At 42.3% G+C, this 24756-nt stretch overlaps 1 protein-coding gene across 4 annotated transcripts in view; it reads right to left on the reverse strand.

Annotated features, from left to right (window-relative positions):
• Positions 1-24756, reverse strand: part of TBC1D8 (TBC1 domain family member 8) — a 72902-nt gene that overhangs the window by 12670 nt on the left and 35476 nt on the right. For all 4 annotated transcript variants that reach the window (XM_066577704.1, XM_066577696.1, XM_066577689.1 and 1 more), the window contains 7 exons: positions 23046-23286; positions 13384-13591; positions 10086-10268; positions 9418-9567; positions 2729-2879; positions 2067-2281; positions 1116-1233 (listed from right to left, as the gene is read on the reverse strand). In XM_066577704.1, the coding sequence (XP_066433801.1) occupies positions 1116-1233; positions 2067-2281; positions 2729-2879; positions 9418-9567; positions 10086-10268; positions 13384-13591; positions 23046-23286 (1266 nt within the window). The remainder of the gene's footprint in view (positions 1-1115; positions 1234-2066; positions 2282-2728; positions 2880-9417; positions 9568-10085; positions 10269-13383; positions 13592-23045; positions 23287-24756) is intronic.

Raw genomic sequence — 24756 nt, forward strand, 5'->3', positions numbered from 1 at the left:
GCTCAAAATTTTACATGTTCCAAAAAAACAGATAAATGAAGACTGGAGTTCATCCTGCAAAAAACATGGCCTTCTAGAGCTCTGGCAATGGAAAAAATAAATAAATAAGGCTCTTGGAATGTGGCGACACAAAAGCAAACCTTTAAGAAAAAAAGGTTTTAAATGTACAAAAATAGCAAAACTTAAAAAAACTGTATAAACTTGGTGCCACCGGAATCGTGTGACTCAGAGAATAATGTTATCACACTATTTATTCTGTATGCTGAATGCCGTAAAAATGAAATCCAAAAAACAAATGGCAGATTTTTTTCCCCCTAATCTCCCTACAGATTTTTTTACAAAAGTTATGCAATACATTATATATACCCAAAAATGATGTCATCAAAAAGTACAACTTGTCCCGCAAAAAACAAGCCCTCACATGGCCGTGTCAATGGAAAAATGAAAAAGTTATGGCTCTTGGAACGAGACTGGAAAATTAGTTGAAATTAAATGATTAGACTATTTAAAAAACCTGCCCTGGTGGGTCTGACAGGGGGGTAAGAAACCCGCCACTGAAGGGGTTAATGGAGCTGGGACAGCAGGTGTGCAAAGAGTTTATTTCTCTACTCTTACCTGAAGTGTTCTTGTAAAGTGAGTGATTGGTGTAATAAAAATATATTAGTTAGTCGCCAATTTGTCTACACCTGAAATGTATTCATGGAGCCCATCACTATTACTACATGTTCTCTAACCAATACACATACAGATTCAGATAAGTCACCAGCATGTATTTTGGCATTTCAGTGGACAATAGCAACTAGGATATAATCCATCCATGATAGAGATGAAATTCCTCTCAACAGTATTAATTTTTAAAAAAAAGGTCACAAGCCTTCTTCATCCATATGATGGCACTATTCCTCTGCTACTAAACTCTGTGATGTTAAATACTATATATATTTATTAGTATAAAAGTATTATAGAAATCATTGACTAACTAAAAAATATATATTTGCAAGCTTTGGTAGCACACAAGCCTCTTCACCAGTCACAGGGACAATATCAAAATAAACTGCAATTCTCTTCTTCACCAGAAGATGGCAGAAATTTCACTGATTACAAGCAATACTCACCCAAGACCCTATGATTAAAGTAATCTGGAAGCATCCTTTCACACACTGCAACCAACAGCCAAAAAGCCTCTTCTTCCTTGGCGTAAAGTAGTAAGACTGAAGTCAAGATATTCATGGACTGATAGACGAAAACAAAAAAACATATGGCTCATGTATATTTGTCAAATCCAGACATATGACTTCATCACTTGACATTTTTGGCTAAATAATATGAAAGCACAAGATCTTTAAAGTAGAAAAAAAAGGAACAAAGTAATAACACAGAAATACTGAATTTTGGAGGCCTAATATTTAAAAACACTCAAAACAGAGTTATAATAGATGTGCTAGAAATAATGCATAATCATAAAAAATGGTCACTGATTTTTTAAACACTATTACTTTACCATCTTTAGGGTGCATTCCCACGAACGTATATCGGCTCGGTTTTCACGCCGAGCTGATATACGTTGTCCTCGTGTGCAGGGAAGGGGGGGGGGGGGAGGATGGAAGAGCCAGGAGCAGGAACTGAGCTCCCGCCCCCTCTCTGCCCCTCTGCACTATTTGCAATGGGGAGAGGCGGGGCTAATTCTTGGAACTTAGCCCCACCCCCGTTCCGTCTCTCCCCATTGCAAATAGTGCAGAGGGGCAGAGAGGAGGCAGAGAGGGGGCGGGAGCTCAGTTCCTGCTCCTGGCTCTTCCATCCTCCCCCCCCCCCCCTGCACACGAGGACAACGTACATCGGCTCGGCGTGAAAACCGAGCCGATCTACACCCGTCTGAATGCAGCCTTAAAGTGTTTACCCATTATTAACATTGATCAGCTATCCACATGATAGGTCGGGGTCCAATCAATTTTTGCTAGCACAGGCAACAGCAATTAGACATACCAATCATAAATTTATCAGCTCTCCTAGGAGTGGGAACCCCATTTACGATTTTGTGGATGAGATACCATGTTCTAATGCTTTACCTGACAGTATCCTATTTTCGGGTTCCTGTGGGCATAAGCAGTAAGTACTCTCCTCAGAGCAGCAATGCCAGTTTCATTTTGGAAGGCTGGATGCTCAGGTAGTGATCGGTGCAGATCGCGCTCTATCTCTTCTGTCACCACACAACTCTTACCCATCGACTCATCTACCAGTTTGCTGTAGTAGCCTGGATGAGTGGCCAGGTCAGTCACTGCATCTATTACACAAGGAAACATTTTATTACTAAGGCTATTACTATAAAAAGACTTTTTATATATAGAATGTATAGGGCGGTTTTGGTTTATGGCCTTCGTCAGTATAACGGTGTTTACGTTTCAAGCCAGCAAAGTATATACATCTCTTCTATGTATTCCAATATCAAACAATTATCGGAATACGTATTTTTGCAACACCGATTTCTCTATTACTATGGCAAGATTTAGATATTGCCCATGCCTAACCATACCCTCAAAAATTTGGTTATTACAAGGTTATCGGTTGCCACATGCAAACTATGGGCAAAATGGACAGCTGATTTCAGAATAGTGGTTGTCTATGTGGATAGGAGATGAATACAGAGTAAAAAAAAGAAAAAAATATGGCTATATCAATGAATATAGGAAAAGGAGTTTTTTAAAAATACTTTTCGGATACTTTTGACTACCTGAAAAGATGAGCCAGAGTTCTCCACGCAGGGATTCGGGTATTCCCATAGCAACAAGCTTCCGGATTTTTTCTGTGCGGAACATACAAACCGTCCTCCCATACTCGGCAAAATGGTCCATCCACAAACGCTCTTTTATTTGTTCTCGTGTCTGTGGGTGTAGCCAAACCACAACAGCATCAGAAACCTAAATGGGAGAAGCTTATGGCAGTACAAAAATCTACAGTGGAGACTGGACATAAACATACAATAGCTGTCAGACTCTAGCAGCAGCTTATCTTCTGCAAAATCAAATGATTGGGCATGCTGAAATCCAACATGCCCGATCCTTCTCTCCCCCTGATATCTGCCATGTGTATAGGGGAATGGTCAGGAGGCCCCAATTCACCTTTAACCCTTCACTAATTCTGGATTGAGAAAACAAAATGGTTTGCAAAATGAAATACACATATCTGTAGGTCCCTCTTCACAATTCCGTCCTTCGTTAACAGTGGCTATGGAGTGATGTGCCGGCCAGGAGAGGTCATGTCAGAAAACATACTGATGTTACCAATTATTGATTACTCATCAGTCATATCCAATTTTAAAATGAAATTGCCATGTAGTTGCGACACCGCATTACTTTGCATTGTTGGGGAATTGTGATGGGGAATACATTGTCATGTACCTCATTTTTCTACTTTCCCGAACAACCCCTTTAAAACAAAGTAATAAATTCTGTATAAGGGTTAGTTCACATGGCAGAATCCACATGTGATTTTTTAATGTGGATTCCATCCCAAAATCCAAAGTTAAGTACTTAAATGTCATTGGATCTTCATGCAGATTTAGCCCTTTAAATGGGTAAATCTGTTGTGGAATCCGTGCCGAGAAGTAACACGCACCATCTTTTTGTCCACATTCAGATTGACTATTGACTGGCCACGTAGACTATTGTGCACATTCCCATTTCAAATCAATGGGTCCCATAGCAGTTGCAAATTTGTTTTGGATTCAATGTGGTTGCCAACACAAATCCAAAGCAAATGTTTTGCTGTATGATTTTAGTGATCAGTGTCCATATACTGTATACAAGTACTATTTTTCAAAACAGTTAGCATAGGATTACAAACGTCCTGATGAAAAAGCTTAACAAGGTCAGGGCCAGAAGGGGTTGTGATGGGGACAGCTTTATCCTCCTGGGCAGTAAACTTTAAAGGGGTTGTCCCGCGGCAGCAAGTGGGTCTATACACTTCTGTATGGCCATAATAATGCACTTTGTAATGTACATTGTGCATTAATTATGAGCCATACAGAAGTTATAAAAAGTTTTTTACTTACCTGCTCCGTTGCTGGCGTCCTCGTCTCCATGGTGCTGACTAATTTTCGCCCTCCGATGGCCAAATTAGCCGCGCTTGCGCAGTCCGGGTCTTCTGCTTTCTTCTATGGAGCCTTTCGTGCAGGATGCCGGCTCCGTGTAGCTCCGCCCCGTCACGTGCCGATTCCAGCCAATCAGGAGGCTGGAATCGGCAATGGACCGCACAGAAGAGCTGCGGTCCACGGAAGAAGAGGATTCCGGCGGCCATCTTCACAGGTAAGTATAGAAGTCACCGGAGCGCAGGGATTAAGGTAAGCGCTCCGGTAAGCTTTCTGTACGTCCCTGCATCGGGGTTGTCTCGCGCCGAACGGTGGGGGGGGGTTGAAAAAAAAAAAAACCATTTCGGCGCGGGACAACCCCTTTAAGCATTGATAACTTCACAAGGATGGAAGCCATTAAACATTACTCAAGTGTACCCATAAACACTTTACCTACATTTTTACTGTTTTGAGTGACAAAAGCAATTTATATTTAATTAGAAAAGTAGCCAGACCCTGTCCAATTTGATGACCCCCTTCTAGTCCAGTGACAAGTTCATTTAAGGCATTTTATAAGATTGTGTATATTCTGTATTAGCAGGTATGTGAAAAATGCTACTTAATGCTTCCTGATTTTTAGAGATAAAAGCTGAGAAAAAAACGAAAACTAGGGCACTTTTGATTTGTCACTGAAGCCATTAAATGAGGGCAAAAAAGGGAAAAAAGATAGTCTTTGATGTAAAATGTAGTTTAAACAAAAAATTCACATCAGCACTTTTATCCCGTATAAGCATTTGCTTTAGAGAAAGCGTTAATGAGCCTCCCGCTTGACAGCAAACTTTTGTGATGTTCAGGACTCATTATTATCCATTGAGAATAAGACATGCCAAATTATTTAAATGGGAGCTATGTAAAACAAAAAAATTTAACTAGCAGTGCTTACATTTACTCCAAAAAGCATGCATGTTCTGAACCCACTACTGGGACCCCAACTTATAAGCTGTAAGGAACATGATCGCAAATGGTCGATTCTCCTGCAGTACCACCAACGGAGAAATGTAGTATCACACAAATCTCATTGAAATCATGGAGCGGTTCATGTAATGCACCCACATGTCAGAAATTCTCTTTGTAGCCACTCGAATATACAGTGTGAGGTTTCTAAAACAATGGTGTTTGCAGTGCTACAGATGTCTACAAAAAAGCCAACCCAAGAGAGGAGATGATGTATTTAAAGTGTGCCAGTTTGTGTGGGACAATGCGAACATTCTGCATCGTGCCACATTCCTGGCCCACGGAGTACACATCCACTGCTCCCACCAGGCTACAGCTATGGCAGGAAGATCGGCATTGTGTTAACAATATATTTAGAATAGGATTCCCAATGGTATCTTCTTATCAAGCTTAAACTGAATAATGTCAAATGTGACATAAAAAACGATCACCCCTTTAAGCGGTATTACAGAACAGTTTATTTAATCTTGCATTACTCTTGTAAATAGGTTCTGGATTATCAAATACTCCAAAATTACAGGACGCTCATAGAAGAGAATATGCAACTGACTTGTAAGGGTAGAAAACCTTCATGTGGAAGGCTAAAAAAAAAAAAATGGAAAAACAAGCAAAAAGTGTAAAAACTATTTTTCTTGTGATCAGTAAAAAAAAAACTCCTTATTAGTTATCTCTGGTCAGTCTTCTGCTTCTGGAATACTCCAAAATATGACAGTTGTGCTGTGGAAGCAAGACACTGGCTTTCTAGATCAAACAAAATATCTACCACTCAACATCAGGTTAAAAGGGGTTTTCCAGTGAAATATTTTGATGACCTATCATCAGGATACGTCATCCATGGTTGATTGGCCAGGGTCCCCTGCTCTGGACCCCAACCGATCAGCTGTGTGGGGGCATGCAGTCAGCACCACAATAACACAGAGATCAGCGTGGAAGCCTCTGCACTGACCTCTGTGCAGTGGCCGGCACTTGTAACTGCAAGCATGGCTCTCTTTGAAATCAATGGAAGCCGTGCTTGCAGTTACAAGTGCCGGACACTACATGGGAGGTGGGCGCGGAGGCTTCTGCTTCGACCTCTGAATTTGGAGAAGTCTCCATGCCGACATCCCATGTAGTGGCCGGCACTTGTAACTGCAGACACTGCTTCCATTGATTTCAATGAGAGTCGTGCCTGCAGTTATAAGCACCGGCCACTACGCGGAGATCAGCACGGAAGCCTCCGCTCCGACCTGTGTGTTATTGTGGTGCTGACAGCATGCACCCGCACTGCTGATCGTTCGGGGGCCTGAGCTGGAGACCTCGGCCGATCAACTATCAATGACCTATCCTGATGCTAAGTCATCAATAGTATTTCACTGGAAAACCCCATTAAGGAGCAGAGAAAATTACAGCCAACCGTATGCAGATACCCCGACTTCATTACTTGAGGAAAATGCACAGAAGCTGCACTTCCGGGTGGGCTAAGGTTTCTATCCTGTTAATTACAGCATGCTGCACACACCCAGATCGATTTGCCAGCAATGAAATAAGGAATTTTTCTGTAAGTGTAAAGAGATGGCAGCAATATACAGAATCTGACTGCTAATAAAGAATAACCTTAGTGACGGCCAATACACCTTTTTACTGACCTCACTAATGGGCTTTAAACCTGCACATATGTCTTTTTAAAGGGGTGGCTTGGCTGACTTTTGACAGCCAGGCTCCTGTTCTAACAGCCAGGAGAGGAGAAACCTCAGATCTTGGCAGTTTTACCCCTTACATGCCACAATCAATAGCAACTGTAGTATGTAAGCAGAGGGAGGAAGCTCTTTTAGTCATCTACTGACACCCTGCAATGCGATCACAAGGTATCAATGGGTTTCCATTGCAGCTGGAAGACTGACAAAGGCCTCCATGTTTACCATGTAACTCAGCCTGTTAAACCTCGTCTCTAGCAAAGTCCAGTACGCTGCTCTCATAGATTTATTAGAATGGACTACATTCTAATGCAGTGTACTATTTAAGCAATACAATGATCGCATCTTATCCCTTTGATGGACTTAAAAATAGTCTATAAAAAGGTTCAATAAGGTTTTAAAAAAAAATAAAAAAATCAAGTTTAAAAAAAATACATATTTTTTTCCACAAAAAAACTTTTTTCGAATGGATAAAATATCATTTCTTTAAGTGCTTTAAGTAGCAGACAGTAACCACCAGAATAAAAACATCTGCCCCCTGGGAAGTGCAGTCTCCAGAAAGTTTTCCTCTATGAAGTGGATGTATCCTCATACAGTTTGCTGTCATTTCTCTGCTTCTCCCGGACAGACAAGGAGCGGCGAGGTATTTTGTTTGAATTTTCCTGGAAATTCAATATGACTCCATTTATCGGCACCTTCAGCAGCTCTGCTATGCGTTTGGTCACACGGCTATCCCATCTGTTGTACAAAGCTCTAGTGGTTGGCGCCTGGCTGCTGGCTACGCTTTAGTTACATGATGTAACGTTATTACAAAGCTGGAGTGGATCAATCCTGTTAACATATTAGTGAAACCTAGTTTAGCCGTTTCCTAAAATGGCTAGATGAGGCTTCCTATTTGAAAAGCTTTTATTGTTCCACCGCAGTGAAAAATAAAGTAGCAAAAAGTCATTCTTTTGCGTCTCCAGCTCTTACAGAAACCGGTCGTCTTCGCGGTAACCCTCTATAGTGCAATCCTGCAGTCACTCGCTTCTCCCCCCCCCCCCCTCCTTTTTTGTTCCTAACCAACCAAATGTACATTACCAAGAAATTGGGGAAAGATGGAAAGGAATAAGACTGCAGGACTACAGCACACAGAGTTTGTTGTCTGTTTCCATGGAAACATGTAGGTCTGCATAAGCGCTGAAGACATAATGGTAGAAAATATGTTAAACCAAGATTATCGGAAAAGTTGCTTTAGTTTAATGTGAGACATAAATACATTGTAGTAGTTCTAGTATGTACAACTCCTGCAGACTAAGATTATATCACAACATTGTGCTGTATGGTTGTATAATGTGTTATGCTTCGAGTAAGACCAGGACAGTTCACGCATGATGTGATATAAGGATTCAAACAACACCAAAGAGTGAACCCATGTGTGTCGGCTGTTCATCTCTGGTACTAGAGCACAATACACTATCAATTTTATCTAGAGGCAAAATACACTCAGTGCAGAGACGGCCATAACCCTCCTTCTTCCAAGGCAGTGACTGCCTCAGCAGCCCTTCCTACAAAAGTAGTGAACGCCGTTAGTCATTACAAAAAAAAAAAAAAAAAATTCTATACTTACCTATTCCTCCCCAGGTAATTTTCTTACATCATCTCTTCCCCAATCTTCTCCTGACTCCTCCAGTCCCCTGGGGGTCAGTCACCTCCAGCCAGCCAGATCCTCTTTTTCTTATGTAGGGTACATACTCGGCAGCCTGCTCTAGGGCGGGGTCTCACCGCTAATGTTCATATAATATATGAATACTTGCGGTGAGACACCGCACAGTCGCAGCAAAAGCCCCCGCTTGGGAGGATTCGGCATTCCCTGCTAGGCAGTGACCACTATGTTACTGGTGACGTAGCGTACACTGACCTGCAGGAAGCAGAATGCCGAGAATGGACTTTACATCACGGGAAGAAGAGGATCCGGCAGGCTGGAGGTGATGTGACCCCAGTGAACTGGAGGAGCCACGAGAAGATGCGGTAAGACCACTGACGGGGAAAGATGATGCAAGTATTTACATTTTTTTTCATAATGGCAAAACTACTTCAAATGACATAGATCACAGTTCCCAAATTTATACTTACCTTGTATTGTTCCCGCACTGCTCCTCTGACATGGAAGATAAATGAGTGCCCTGTACTAGCTTCCATACATCTACCAGGTAGGGAACGATGAATGACTTCATTCCTGCTTTATGGCACTTTTACACGGAACGATTATCGTTTAAAAAATTGTTTAAATGAGAGAACATGAATGACAGTCATTCGATCGATGGCTGCGCTTACACTGACCGCTTAACGATAAATTGTTCACTTCATGCAGACATAAAAACCATTGTTGGCTCGTTGACTAATCATTCATTTTAAATACCGATCGTTCAGTCGTTTTCAGTCTCTTATACAACAAAATGTGAAAGGCTGAACGATTTCTTGTTTGAATGAACCAAAAGACGTACTTGCCTGTATATACAGCCAACGGCATTAATCACTCATTAAAACAAATCGGCTAGCCTAAATGGACCATTAGAAGAGAATGTGATTTTGCATATAAAGCCTTAGAGCTAAACAATGAAAGTTTCAATTTGTGTGAAGTTCCTCTTTCAGCAGACAGAGATCAAGGAAGCAGATATACTGTACCATTCCAGTGTCGAGATTCCCAGTTCCAGTGTGATGAAAAGAGGTCATCAGAGCTTCTGCATTTGTTGGTAACTTCTCCTTTTCATTTCCATCTTCCACATCTTGATTAACCAATATATTCATATTACTGAAGCCTTCTTTACCAAATACCTAATCATGAGGACACATCTATGTTAGAAATGGCGACTTCCTTTTCAATAATCATAGGAAGCGGAGGTTACATTCGGGGCAACTCCTGTACTGCGACTGCCAACACAGTTAGGGTACGTTCACACGTAGCAGACCTGGGTGCGGATTACTCGCTGCACCAATGCCACCATGTGTGAAAGTACCCTTCAAGTGGATTTCTGGCTTTACGGAAGCAAAGCTTAATTGAAATGTCCACCTTTGCACTACATTTTACAGACTACATATAACATAGTATGCTAGGCTGAATGAAGTCAATGTCCATCTAGTTCAGCCTGCTTCTACTGTACAATATTTAATCCAGTGAACGTCATATCTCAGATATGGCCGGTGATTTAGGGAAGTTACAGACTATGGAAAAACTAGTGTAAACAAACTTTTCACGCAGCTTCCGTCTGCTTAATCACTGTGATGTTAGAGAGACCAAGTGTTGGCTTAATGACATGACGGAACATGGACTATTCATTATGTATATACAGTACCAGGTCTCTGTTTCTTGGGCAGACTGTACTTGTGTTCATTTGCTGAAGCCTTTGAAGTAAACCATTAACCAGACTTTCTCGGTCTTTCAGCTCAATAAACTGGAAAGCCATCTGTTGCCTTATGCTGATAATAATAGGGTTTGGTAGAAGGCTGGTGTCCTCCATCTTTTCCACACTTACTACCTGCAGTCAAATTAAAAAAAAAAAAAAAAAAAAAAAAAAAAAAATTCATGTGAAAGGGACATTTTAAAAAGAAAAACAAAACACTTTTGCCAGCACTATTTTTCATGCACGCATCCAAACATATTTCCATGCGCTGTACTATTAAAGCAGATCAAGTTCTCCCAGACCTGGGATTTTCTTTCAAAGGGTCTCCTGCTCTTTATGCAATCTCCTTAGAATGTTCAGCTTCAGAGGTGAAAAGTACTTACTAAATTAATCCTCACAGTTCTGTTCATATTGATCATATACAGTGGATATAAAGAGTCTACACACCCATATTAAAATGCCAGGATTTTGTCATGTTAAAAGTCCAATAAAGAGGAGTCATTTCAGATTTATTTCCACCTTCACTGTGACCCGTTATCTGTACAATTCCATTGAAAAACAAACTGAAATCATTTATGGAGGAAAAATAAATAAATAAAATAATGTGTTTGCATAAATATTCGCACCCTAGAACTAATAGTTTGTTGATGTGCCCTTTGACTTTATGACAGCATTCAGTCTTTTTGAGTCGATGTTTATCAGAATGGCACATCTTGACTTGGCAATCTTTGCCCACTCTTCTTTTCAAATCTGTCATATTGTGAGGGGATCTCGTGTGTAGTGCCCTCTTCAGGTCAACCACACAGATCTTCAATGGGATTCAGGTTTGGGCTATTCCAAAACTTTGATCTTCTTCTGGTGAAGCCATTCTTTTGCTGATTTGGCGGTATGCTTTGGGTCATTGTTGTAATGAAAGGCGAAATTCCTCTTCAGCTTTTTAGCAGAGGCCTGAAGGTTTTGTGCCCAAATGCACTCATATTTGTAATTGTTCATAATTCCATCCACCTTAATTAAAGCCCAAGCAGCAGAAAAACAGCCCCAAAAGCATAATGTTGCCTTTTCCATCTTCACTGTGGGTACGGTGGCCTATTAGGGCTAATGCCTACGGCCAGATTTATGCCGTGTGCAGCAGGCCTTAGTGATGCACAGGGTTTGTTAGCTTTGCACCAAACATATCTTAAAATTCTAACCATAAAGTTCAACCTCGGTCTCATCAGACCATAACAAGTTCTCCCAAAGCCGGATAGGTTTTGCCAAAACCTACATCAAGTCTGCCAAAAGTATATGGATGTTTTACTTTGTTAGAAAAGGCTTCCCTCTTTCCACCCTACCCCACAGGCCAGACATATGAAGAATACGGGAGATGGTTGTCACATGCACTACACAACTAGCACTTGCCAGAAACTTCTGGAGCTCCTTTAATGTGGCTGTAGGCCTCTTGGCAGCCTCCCAGGCCAATTTTCTTCTGCTCTTTTCATCAATTTTTAAGGGGCGTCCTATTCTTGGTAATGTCATTGTTGTGCAAAAATTTTGAGTAGTTAGGCCTCTCTGTGACATGTCCTAGTGACAGCTTCTACAGTGCTCCCCATGGGTCATCTCACCGCATACTGGCCATCTTGTTATGAAGGCTGCATTCCTCAAATTCCTTCCGGCCAGGTCAGTGAACGTCACATCCCTGTGCTGTAGCATTCCCTGGCTAGGAAGGAATTCTGATCTATTGCTGAGACAGTGTGCATGAGCAGCCTCTGCAGTAGATTGCTATTCCCCCTACTGGCCTGTGAACCATGACATAACGTAATTGGCTGGCAGGGAGAAGACTGCCTGTGAATGTACGTAACCTCACAGGAAGGAGAGTAATCAGCCAGCTGGAGGTGAGGGGACCCTCCCCGGACTGCAGGAGAAGATCAGTGAGGTGAAGATCTGGTAAGTAGACTGACGAGGGTGGAATAGGGAAGTACAGAATTTTTTTATTTATTTTTTAATAACCCCTTTAAGTTTTGTAATTTCCTTCCAAGCTTCCAATTTCTAAGACCCTAGGGGTGAGTTTACATGGAACAATTATAGTTTAAAAAAAATTAATAAATCACTTGAATGTGATATATAAATCGTTCGGTGTAAACACGGCCAGTGATTGAATAATAGGTCCTTCACCTATTGTTCATTGTATGCAAAGATAAATATAATCATTGGTTCGTTCGCTAATTGTTCAGTTTAAACATTGATATGTCGTTCTCATTCACTGGTAGAGCGGACTGAATGTTCTGGTTTAACCCCTTAATGACATGGCCTATTTTGGCGTTGAGGACCAAGCGATTTTTGGTATTTTTCCATTTCCATTTTTCAAAAGCCATAACTTTTTTATTTTTCCGTCGACGCGGCCGTATAAGGGCTTGTTTTTTGCATGGCGGCAGGGAAGGGGTTAACAGCGGGACGCCGGCTGTGACTGACAGCCGGCTCCCGCTGCGGGATAGCGCGGGATCATATGTGATCCCGCGCTATCCCCAGGACGTAAGTTTACGTCCTGTTGCGGGAAGTACCCTGCTGCCAGGACGTAAATTTATGTCCTGCAGCGGGAAGGGGTTAAAAAAGAAAAAATGATATTTGTTTATACTGACTACCTGAGCAAACGAGCATACCTGTGTCATTCTTCAATCAGGCGTATGATTTCTTGCTGCTACATTGTGGGGATCCCAAGGCAACATTTCCTGTTCAGATCTCTGTCAACACTGTCAAATCACCATGTACATATCAATATGTCTGATCTGCCTTCTATAAGTGGTGTCTGCATGGGTGCACACAGCACTATGGATGGCGATTTGAATTTAAGAACTTCAAAGGGGTAGATTGATGCATTGTCTACATAGCAACAAATCAGATTCCAAAGTTTATTCTTCTAAGGCCCTTTGGAATATAAAAGCAGCAATCTTCTTGGTTGATATGGGCTATTAATCATCCTTCCTTTGTACTAGATCTGACAAATCTCTCAAAAAGTCCATATAACCATATTGAGTCAAAACAAGAAATGTCTTTAGATCATCCCAACACCGCCTTGCTGCCGACCAGTAATTCCTCACATAACAAAAGATAAGGCTTATATTACAAATTATTAAAAATAAATTTTCATAAAGACCTTCTCTATAATACATTTGGCAAGTCCTATTTGCCTGTCAATTTGAGTTTATGTTTTACCCACTCCAACCTGCATCCAACTAAAAAAAATAAATAAATAGCAAAGTGATCAAAGTCCTACCTCTTTGAGTGGTAGAATAACATTACATACTCCGTCTTCCTTACTGGCAAAGCAGAGATAGCTGTCAGAAGTATACATCCTGCCCGGTGTATGGCATCGGCTGAAGGGGGTCCATAGAGAACAGTCCACAACATCATGCAACCTCTCGATTCTCGGTAGCTTAAACATGGCTCGGAAAAATTCCTTCTGTGATCTTGCTTCTAGATCCCTTTGAAAACAAACCAGATTCTTGTTCACTTTCTATACATTTTTCTCTTTATATGAACTAAAATACATAGGTCAGTGAGCCTAGATTATTGGAAGGAATCCACATTACAAACGACATTATTGCATGACAAAGGCTATGTTCATGTCTGCGTTCAGGGTTCCCGTTTCCCCGCTCCATAATGGGAGCAAGAAATGGGAATCCCCTGGCCGAGCGGATTAGTCTTATGTCAGACCCAAACAGACCTCATTGACTTGAATGTTTTCCGTTTTGTCTCCGTTCAGCGGTTCGGCGTTTTCCATGACGAAAGAGTCCTTCATGCAGAACTCTTACTGCAGCATTTTGTGCCAGATCTGCAATGGAATCTACAAAGATAGGTTCCCAACACAGATGTGAACATAGCCAAAGAGTTAATTAGGTTTCATTGGCCTCCCCTGTTACTATCACTGATTAATAGTCAAATATAATGTCCAAGAAAATACAATTAAGGACACATTCACAGCAAAGCTTCATATAATTGCCTGGTTGTGATTCCTATTATTATAACTAAACCCTGACAAGCACCATTAAAGCCATGGGACACATGTGGATTTTGGTGTGGAATTTTCTCATCTTCTCCTAAAGACTAGTAATTATTAGGAAATTATAGTACCAGTGTTTTTGCTGGTGTAATGCACCACACAGCTCTACTACATGCACGTCACACAAAAAGCACTGCCACATGTACATCACATACAGCTCTGCTACATACATTCTTCATCCCATACAACAGGGATCACAAGCAGCACACCACTCGGGATGAAGGAACTGTGATGGCGTCACAGTCATGCTCCACCCCTGATTACACGATGGTGATGTCATTACAGACCTTCATTCCTGTGCAGATTATGGGCGGACTACATCCCCTACAAACCCCCTGTGGCCTCAGTTGCTATGGAATACTAAACGACCACCTAGCCAGACAGCAGCCCTGTGCTTAAAGGACCTGTGATGAGGTCACCATCATGGCATCAGGAGCGGAGCATGTAACTTACTCAGGATGTAGGACCTGTGATGACGTCACCGTCATGTGCTCGGGGCAGAGTATGTATCTCACTCACTGGCAGACGAACAGGTGGTAGTTAGTATTTTGATTGCTGAAATATTACACTTGTGTGAAAACACCCTTACATACCCTTCTGCTCCCCTTGCCTTTTGCAGTGATCACTTAACCTAAATTCACTGGTAAAATATGTCTTAATTGAAGATGGGAAAGTAGCTCATTGAGAAGTCAGGTTACAAACTGCAGCCCTCAGAGGTCTGTGGAGAGGAGAGGGCAGGAGGAAGAGGAAGGAGCAAGGCTATGAGAGACACAGAAACAGTTGCAATGTCTAGCAAGGGTTTATTTCCCAAGAATGCTGGGTGCACATCTACACTGCTCAGTTCCGCTATAGAATATGCTCCAAGTTGCTGCTTCTGAGTGTGTCCTACAGAGAGATAGGGAAGTGGATATTCCTCTTCCCTATGCGTGTAGTGGATAGAAGACATCATAGCAGCCTATCTCCACCCACCAGCTCAGTAAAAACTCATAAATTAGAAATAGAGCCTACAGCGAGAGCTAACTGGTGATAAACACCAGATACAAATCATAAACTAGTCGGATACAGTGTTATTCCTTATGTGCATTCTGAAAGACGTCACATGAACAACTGTTACTCTCTCATAACTGTATGAAATGTGTATAGGCTGCCCTTAAAGGGGTATTCTGGGCACAGACTAAGGCCTCCTGTCCACGGGCGATATGTCACTGTGTTATCTGTAGCGATGGGTAACGCAGTCAACGTTTTTCATAGGCTAACTTTGGAAAGCGTAGCCCGACATCCACGAGCGGAGAATCATAGCAATTCTCCACTCGCGGCATTCAAATCGCGGCATGCTGTGATTTGCCGTGATTCTCTGTGGTGAGCTAATCTATTAGATAGGCTCACCGTGGAGACCTGTCAGTGCTCCCCCTCCTCCCCCACTAGCGATATTCTGTCAGTGCCGTGGACAGGCAGCCTAACATTTAAAAATATACATCATCACAATATGTCATTTTGTAGGTAGGTTCACTTGAACCTGATCTATCCACTTTCTTCATTTTCTATGTTAAGCGACCCTCCGCCTGAAAAATACCTCCACTCCCTCTGACATCTTGTCCGCATTTGTTACTGCCTCCCGTCCATAGCCTCCAACATCCTGTGAGCAGTGCATGATGGGAGGACAGGGGTGGAAGCTCTGGGCTGTATTGCTGATGTACAGTTCAGAGTGCTGGAAGCTCCTGTCTGTCGGCTTCAGCAGGCTCTCTCGCTCCCTCAGTGAGAGGCCCCCTGCACATGGGCAGAAATTTTGCGGCGGGATTTCTGCCTGTGCCCGCCAGCATAGGATTGCATTGCAAAACGCAATCCTATGCACACAGCTGCGATTTGTCCACGTGAAGACACGCGCGGAAACAAATTGTGGCATGATCTATTTCTGTGCGGGTCTTGCAGAGGCCCACACAGAAATGTCACTCTCGACGCGCCCGCTGGGCAGCAGCTGGCACATCACAGAGCTTCGGAGATGCCGGGATCTGTTGAGCCGCAGGGCTGTGCAGGGGCACGGGTCCGCATCCTGCTGCGAGAATTCTCGCAGCGGGATCTAACCCGGCCGTCTGCAGGCGGCTAGAGGAAGGTTGGTGCTAGTAAGTTGTAGGACCTGTGAGCTGGGGGCGGAGCTACAGCCCTGGGCAGGAGACCAGCTCTATGCATGCTGGCAGTTGTAGGTGACAGTCTGCTATGCTTACTGCAGAAGTGATGCATGTACATACAGCGGCAGATCAGCGGCTACATGGGAAAAGAAGAAGGTCCAGATAAAACATACAGGTAGCCGCTACTAGCTGTACCTCCTAGATTTAAGCCTTTTCAGAATTTCCACTTTGTGCTCGGGAAGCCCCTTTAAGCAAACTGCATTTCCTTCCTTATTTAGCTGCACATTATAAACAGTGACCGCTCTGCTCTGAAGTTGTTGTACCCACAATAATAAATCTTCTATGTGCATGTCTGTGAAAGTGAGGATTTACCGTGTTTGTGGCGTGCGTATACTGTGTACACATCATGGTGTAGTGATCCTCCACAGCAGAACAATTGGAAATTAATGAAGAAAATTACCATCTGCCCTCCCAACCCAAACACCATTTACTGGAACCCAAAGAACCCCTGAGAAAAAAAGACAGATTATAAATAGACTAAAAGCTAGAGACACGGCTTCCTTGTTTTACGAAGGACATGAGGCAATATACAGTTATCGCATCCAAAAGTCATAAGAAAAATACAGTTCTGTTCTAGGAAATGCCAGTGAAAGCAGAAGTCCGCAGGGCCATAAAGATACTGAGCTTCCTTATAGCTGACAAGTTTCAGCAATGGCATTGGTCAGCGTTAGAGATAAAACCAACTCACCGGCACCCACTGACCTACATTTGCATTATACTATTGTAAGCCCTTAGATTGAGGGAGTAAACTGTACTATTCTCCATCTTATAGCCACATCCAAATCAGATTCACAAATGTGAGGTGAAATAACTATGTGGGGTATGGAGAAATCTTCATCAGGTCTAGGAGCCAGAACGATGCATTCCAGGGCTGGATCCACACAACGTGGTTGAAGAGCGATTGCTGCACTTAAAAATAAAAATTTTTTTTAAAAAATCAAGGGAGAGATTTATGAAACAAATTTTCATTTCATATTCTGCCTTTGAAATGAAGGCTGCTCTGTGATTGGTTGCTATGGCAACAAAGACAAGTTTTCATTTTAGACAGTTTTATAAGTTTTTCTTCAAATGTCCAGTGAATGTCATCTGGAATGTGTTGGCCTTTCATAGCGCCTGAGTTTTTGCCTGAGTAGTTGCCAATGTGGTGGCAACATTCAAAAAGGGATCAAAAGTGAACCTGGAAACTACAGGCCGGTAAGTCTTACCTCTATTGTGAGTAAAATGTTTGAAGTGTTTCTAAGAGATGCTTCCTGGAGTGCCACAAGGAAAATAGCTGTATAACTCCGTATCAACATGGGTTTGTGAGAGATCGCTTCTGTCAAACCAACCTGATCAGCTTCTATGAGGAGGTAAGTTCTAGACTGGACTGAGGACTGGTTCTTGTGTATCTGGCCTTTTCCAAAGCGTTTGATACTGTGCCGCATAAAAGGTTGGTATATAAAATGAGAATGCTTGGTCTGGGCGAGAATGTGTGTAAGTGGGTAAGTAACTGGCTCAGTGATAGGAAGAAGAGGGGGTTATAAATGGTACGTACTCTGGGTCACTGTTACTAGTGGGGTACCACAGGGAGCAGTATTGGGATTTATTTTTATTAATATATTTATTAATGACCTGGTAGAAGGATTGTGCAGTAAAATATCAATATTTGCAGATGACACAAAACTATGTAAGAAATTAACACTAGAGAGGACGCAAGGAGATTGCAAGAAGATCTAGATAAGTTGGAGGCTTGGCAAATGAGGCAAATGGCAAAAAAAGCAAATGAGATTTAACACTGATAAATGTAAGGTTCTGCACATGGGCAGAGGAAATACATGTCACCATTACACACTAAATGGGAAACACTGACATGGAAAAGGACTGAAAATTTTAGTTAAAGGGGTTCTGACACAAATAATGTTTTTATGCTTTAGCAGCCATTGTTCCCTGGTCTGCCTAATGGACCCAGGGAACCCATGGTTTAATGGCTGCTAAAGCATAAAAAGATAACACTTACCTGTTCTTCTGTTGTTGTTGACATCGGGGGGGGGGGGGGGGGGGGGGGTCATCTCCCGGCAGGCGCTGTTCCTCCTCTTCTGTCTGCACGAGCCGCGCCGCTCCGGGATCGCGCGCATGCGCAGTGGAGAGGTGCCCTCTGACAGGAGTCAGGACAGGCTGCGTCTCCACTGCGCATGCGCAGCACTCCAGAGTTCAGCAGGACGGACGGGCCGCCCACAGCAAGCACTGCTTGTGACGTGCTTGCTGTGGGCGGTCCGTCTGTTCACCTCGGAAGTGCCTGACGGACGGACCAGAGCAGGAAGTGGTCTTTTTGACTGCTCCTGCTCTGCTTTAAAGGCACAGAAGAAGATGCTGGCTGGAGGGGACATGCCTGGCGATCGGGCCAGGCCAGGCAAGGTGAGTACAATTTTTTTTTTTTGATGTCAGAACCCCTCTAACTGTAAGCTTAAGGCTGGGTTCACACTGGGCGGATTTGCCAGAATTTCCCAGCGGCCGCTAATTCCGGGATTAGCCAGCCATGTGGACGAGAATTTCAGAAATCGGATTCACCTGACGCAGCATGTTCATTTTTTTCCTTCTTCCGCTGAAGCCGTGCTCTCCTCTAAGTACCGTGGGATTTGAAGCAGCGCTTTTCCCAGCGGAAATCTCGCGGTTTTTCGCTGCGGCCAAATCGCGAGATTTCCACCGGGATTCCGTCATGTGTGAGCCCAGCCTAACTGGAGATTACTAGTGTTAGGTAGCTGCTGCCAAGGCAAATAGAATCATGGGGTGCATCAAAAGAGGTCTAGGGACAAAAACATCGCTGCTACTTGCGATTGTGTTTTTTTTCCACGTGATTTTGCCGCGATTTTTTAGGACTTTCTAATGTTGAAAACGCATTGCATTAAAAAAAAATAAAAAAAAAATGCAAGTTTGTGCTTTGCGGTGCCATAAAAAAAATCAGTTTTCATAGTGAAACATGGGAGATAATTTTTAAAAAAAACAAAAACGCAAAATGCAGAAAGACAGGACATGCAAGTTTTTTTTCTTGCATCATCACATAAATGAAAACGTCACAAATGTGAAGGACACCATTGAAAAATCACTGGTTTCATAATTCTGCGTTTTTACTCACTCTTGCATCGCACAAAAATCGTGCGATTTTATCGCCCATATGAAGGCACCTTTACAAGTCACTGGTCAGACCACACAGGGAATATGGTGTACAGTTTTGAGCCCCGGTATTCAAGGAGGACATGTCGGAGCTTGAGCGGGTACAAAGGCGGGCAACTAAAGTAAAAAACAAAAAATGGGTGGTCTACAATACCCAGAGAGGTTATCAAAATTGGGATTATATAGGTTGGAAAAAAAGACGGCTGAGGGGCGAACTAATAACTATGTATAAATATATCAGGGGGCAATACAGAGATCTCTCCCATCATCTGTTTACACCCAGGACTGTGACTGTAACAAGAGGGCATCCTCTGCGTCTAGAGGAAAGAAGGTTTCTACACCAACACAAAAGAGTGTTTCTTTACTGTGAGAGCAGCGAGACTATGGAACTCTCCGAATAGGAAGACGTCCTAGAGGTTTCAATTCAAGTATTCCCCAGTTACCCTAAGTATGCTACCCAATTGTATATTTTACACCAGGTGTGTGTCTACAGCATGCGTAGCTATATACTGCCCTGAAGAGAAGACGTTGTGTCCCAAACGTGCTCAAGAGTTTGGTACTTTCTATCACCCTACTTAACCATGTCCTCAGATTCAGGGCTTTTTGCTCAGACGATTAGATTGGTCTATGACATTATGGGCTCACCCATATCCCTGATCCAGTATACTTGGCATATCTTTTTTTCCCATCTGCCAAAAACTCAACATTTACCGCTGTATAAAAAAATTCACATATTCACATTCTAGCCCAACATATTAAAAATATTAAACTAAAATAGTAAATGCTTTCAATTGGTACATACTTTGTGAATCATCGTCCATTTTGTACAAAATTCGACACGAATACTGTAAAATACGAGTTAATATCCTGCTATTCCAGTTGTCACAACATCCTCCCCAAAAGTTACCCAGTAACCTCCCACCCCAACTTCCCTATAGTTCCCCATATCTTCGCAATACTAGACACAAAGTTTAGTTCCCAACAACTTCCTTGCATCTATAGTTACTGTACGGCAGGACGTCCTAACTTTACCAGTAGAACTCATATCTTCAATAGTACCCAAAGCAGAGCTCTCCCTCTTCAGTAGTAGTCCTGAACAGCGTTCCCACTTCAACAGTAGTCAACGCAGCACTCCCACTGTCAATGGTCACAATAGCCCCTCTTTAGTAGCCTTATTATTTGTCAACTTGCTCTGTAGTTGATCAGGATCAAAGACAGTCTCTACAAGAACTCCATTAGGCTGCAAAATCACTCCAACCATTGTCTTTACTAAAACTGGTACAAGTCTTTGTAAACGATAGCCTTTAATTTATTAAAAGATGTCAAACAACAGCTTTACAGGATGGAAAATGTTAATAACGTGCACAGCATATTACAAACCATCAAGCATTAGTGCAATGTTTCACAGCAAATTTCATTATACCACTGTAATCCATTTACAAAGCCTAACCCAGATGTATCATGCAATATCAGTCCGAGATAAAAGGAAAAAAAAACTAAACTAAAGGATGGAAAGTCAATAAGCAGCAGGATGCCTATTAGCCATAATTATTATGTACTCATGAGCAGAGTCTGAACAATAATGTTTAATGACTAATAAGGATTGATTCATTAAATATTTATATGTGTGTACAGATTTGGACTGCCAGGAAGCACAATACACTGAAAGTTCCTGCGACAGACTGAAAAGAAGAAGAATCCAAGAGCATATACTTCAAGGTCAAGAAGAAATGATAACAATTGATCAATTCCCGATCGTTCTAGAGCACCGATTTACTATATACGCTTCTAGAAAGCCAAGATTTATAAACAATAAGGAGCGCCTTTGTAAGTTGCATATTTCTGATATATAAAACATAACATTTATGAAGTTGCAGAATAATAGACAATTAACTGAACTTTGTACTTGACTACAACGTAGCAACTCTGTCAGTATGAATATTTACAGTAAAAGGCAATTACTGGCAATTGTGCAGAACAGAAATCCTTCACAGTAAATAGAAAAAGGCAATGTAATTGAACGTTTTAATTCACACTATATAGAGAAAAACAGAGGATTCGATGCACCTGCTGGATTCATTGAGAATAGGCCATTTGTCAAATGGTGCTCTATTGGTTTGTGACACTTTGGCTAATAGTACACTCAAGTACCTAGAAGGAGTTATCTTGCTGCAAAACTCAGCAAGCAGTTGCATCTCAGAGATCCACCAATTAGAATTGTGGCATGATTAAATGAACGGTTTTGCCACCCTAAAAGTGGTTCTACTCTCGGTCTGTAAAAAGGCTCTCAGAGGCCGCTTGTGTGTAGTGATCCCTTTTTCTGCTTGTGTAGAGATTGTTAACCACTAGACGCCTCTATTTTGAGAGGGATAGAATTTGGATTGCAAGAAGCTGGATGGTCGTATCGACAAATTGCCCACCATCTGGGTCGTTCTGACCAGACTGTTAGGAGGTGTTGGGACCAGTGGATGCGTGAGGTATGCAGACCAGGCAACTGAGTTTAGGACACCCTCAATAGACCATCAGTAGAGAAGATGGTCTGATCGTCCTACCAGCATGAGTAGCCCCAACTGTTTTGTTGTCCTCCATCCAGAGAGACAGGTGACACCATCGGTATTCGCCCCTGTGTCTGTCTGAACCATTTCCAGGCCCTTGGCTAGAGAACATCTGGTCTCACAGCTTCCATTACATGTGTCGTCTTTGACACTCATCAAAGCCACCTTTTGCAGTGTCAAACGACAAAACTGGACTGCTGCAGAGTGGAACCAGGCCGCTTTCAGTGATGAATAGAGATGTAGTTTAGGCACTGACGACCGCCATGTTTGTGGCTGGAGACATAAGGGAAGAGCTCCTCATTCTTGCCTTTGCTGTGAAGCAGCACACTGCACGCACTGATGGTGTGAAAGACTGGCAGTCCATCGCATACAACACCCCTAGTAGTGGTACGAGGGACAATGGCAGCTCAGTGATATGTTCAGGACATCCTGCAGCCACATGTGTTCCTCTCATGGCGGTTTTCAAGAAGCATTGTCCAGCAGGATAATGCTCGGCCGCACACACAAGGATGTCACAGGAATGTCTCCACAACATTGTCACACTTCCATGGCTGCCCGGTCACCAGATTTATCACCAATAGAACATGTATGGGACCATCCGGGTAACCAGCTTCCACAGCCTATGAGTTTGCATCATCTGGAAGTTCAGTTACAGCAAATGTGGACTGATACGGGCAGGCATGGAAGCATACAGGTTCCATATGGTATCATGCAGCATATCACATCTTGTATCTAATCTAGAAGCGGCCCAACAGGTATTAGAACCTCCATTCAAGTGTTCAGTTTTCTGCAATAAATTATCCTTTTGCTCTGATACTGTAATCACTTATATCAATGTTACAATCACATAAAAAGTTTCATTCGATTCCAACAACTCCTTCTAGATGCCTGATTATTTGGCAATGATTGTACATTAGACCCATCTCCATACCATGCTGTCCCTAAACCAGATGAGAAATTCTATTTATGCTACATAAACACTTACCTCTTAGTGATCTGCGTTGGTTGCTGAAGATTTTGGTCTAGTTCAAAGACCTCATTATCTAGTAGCCTCCTAACAGTTACATCCGCTAGTTGCTCCATTATTCTAAACACCTCATTGATATCAAGGAACATGGAGAACTCCCGCTCTTTGCCATGCGTATAGACCATGATGACATCTGCCATAAGAACATTCGATGCCCTTTCGAGTTTCTGAACCTCCACCCAGGGGATCACAAGTTTCACTTAAATAAAAAAAGAAATCAAATGAAACGGTGCTGGCATATAATTTATCCAGATCATTTATTCACATTTTATAGTAATGATACAAATTTATGTATAACACCCTACAAATCAGCCAATCATTTTACAGGTATTGCAGCCAATATCTGTAATGTAATACCAAAATCTCAGCATGTCTAGAGCAGGTTGCAGGTACCTTTACTAAAATAATCTATTCATGCCACTCTCACACAGGCGGGTTTTGTTTTTTTACAGCGTTTAATTGGAATGTTTAATGTCCCCTAAAAACGCTACACTAAGCCTCCATTTATTTCAATGGGCCTTCTCAGACGAGCGTTTTTAATGCAGAGTTTATAAAACATGCTAAAACGAACACTGTATGTTCTATTTTTGGACAGTCAGCATGTTTTGACACCCTGTATCACCCATTTAAATGAATGGGGTGCGTTAAAAATGCTCTAAAATGCTGTGTAAAATTAGATTGCTACACTTTACCAGGAACAGGTAGATCACCCCACCAAAGATTATATAAAACAAACCCTCCTGCAGGGCCAGCCTGAAAAAACTAGATCTTCAAATGTAAAGATGTGCCTATAAAACAAAGATCACAATTGTACGTGAAGTGATATCATATCCAATATCTAGGTGATCTAATACAGATCCCGCCAAGCTTTAACCTTACTTTTGGATGTCAATAGAGATGAGCGAACGTACTCGGTCCGGGTGTTTTTGGACCCGAGCACCTCTTTTTCTGAGTAACTGACTACTCGGACAAAAAGATTCGGGGGGCGGCGTGGTGGAGCGGGGGTAGCAGTGGGGAGCTCTCTCCCCCCCCCCCCCCCACTCCCCTCTGCAACCTCCCGCGCCCCCCGAATCTTTTCGTCCAAGTAGTCAGTTACTCGGAAAAAGCGGTGCTCGGGTCCAAAAACACCCGGACTGAGTACGTTCGCTCATCTCTAGATGTCGAGCATTTTAGGGGAAAAGGAAAAGTCCTTGACTAAATCAAGACTATTATATGGCTTGAGGCTCAGATGACCAGGCTGAAGCAATTCCATTTTATTGTGTGTGGCACTATTTAAGAGGATATTGTGACTAGCATGCCTTTGTTTGTATACTGCATTTGTGGTTGGAGTTTGTAGCAATTTCTAAGATTACATTTTTATATTTGCTTTCTACATCTTCATTAAAGTGTATCTGTTGTTTCAGATGACCTTTGAGAATAAGCTTGTGTGTGTTCATAAGGAATAACGCAATTTCTGGCCAGAATATAACTTGCATCCTACATTCTTTAGCTGTTTCCCCTTCTGAAGGCTTCATCTCTAATTATCCATTTTCTCTAAAAACTCAGTTCCAAAGTGGGGGGAGAACTAGAGGCTATAATGTTATGTCGTCTCCCACAATTAGCACACAAGGAAAAGTAGGTCCTGCTCCCCTTAACTTTGTTATAGCACACCACCAAAGCAACAGCATGG

The sequence above is a fragment of the Eleutherodactylus coqui genome, chromosome 1, assembly GCF_035609145.1.
Source record: "Eleutherodactylus coqui strain aEleCoq1 chromosome 1, aEleCoq1.hap1, whole genome shotgun sequence".
NCBI lineage: Eukaryota > Metazoa > Chordata > Amphibia > Anura > Eleutherodactylidae > Eleutherodactylus > Eleutherodactylus coqui.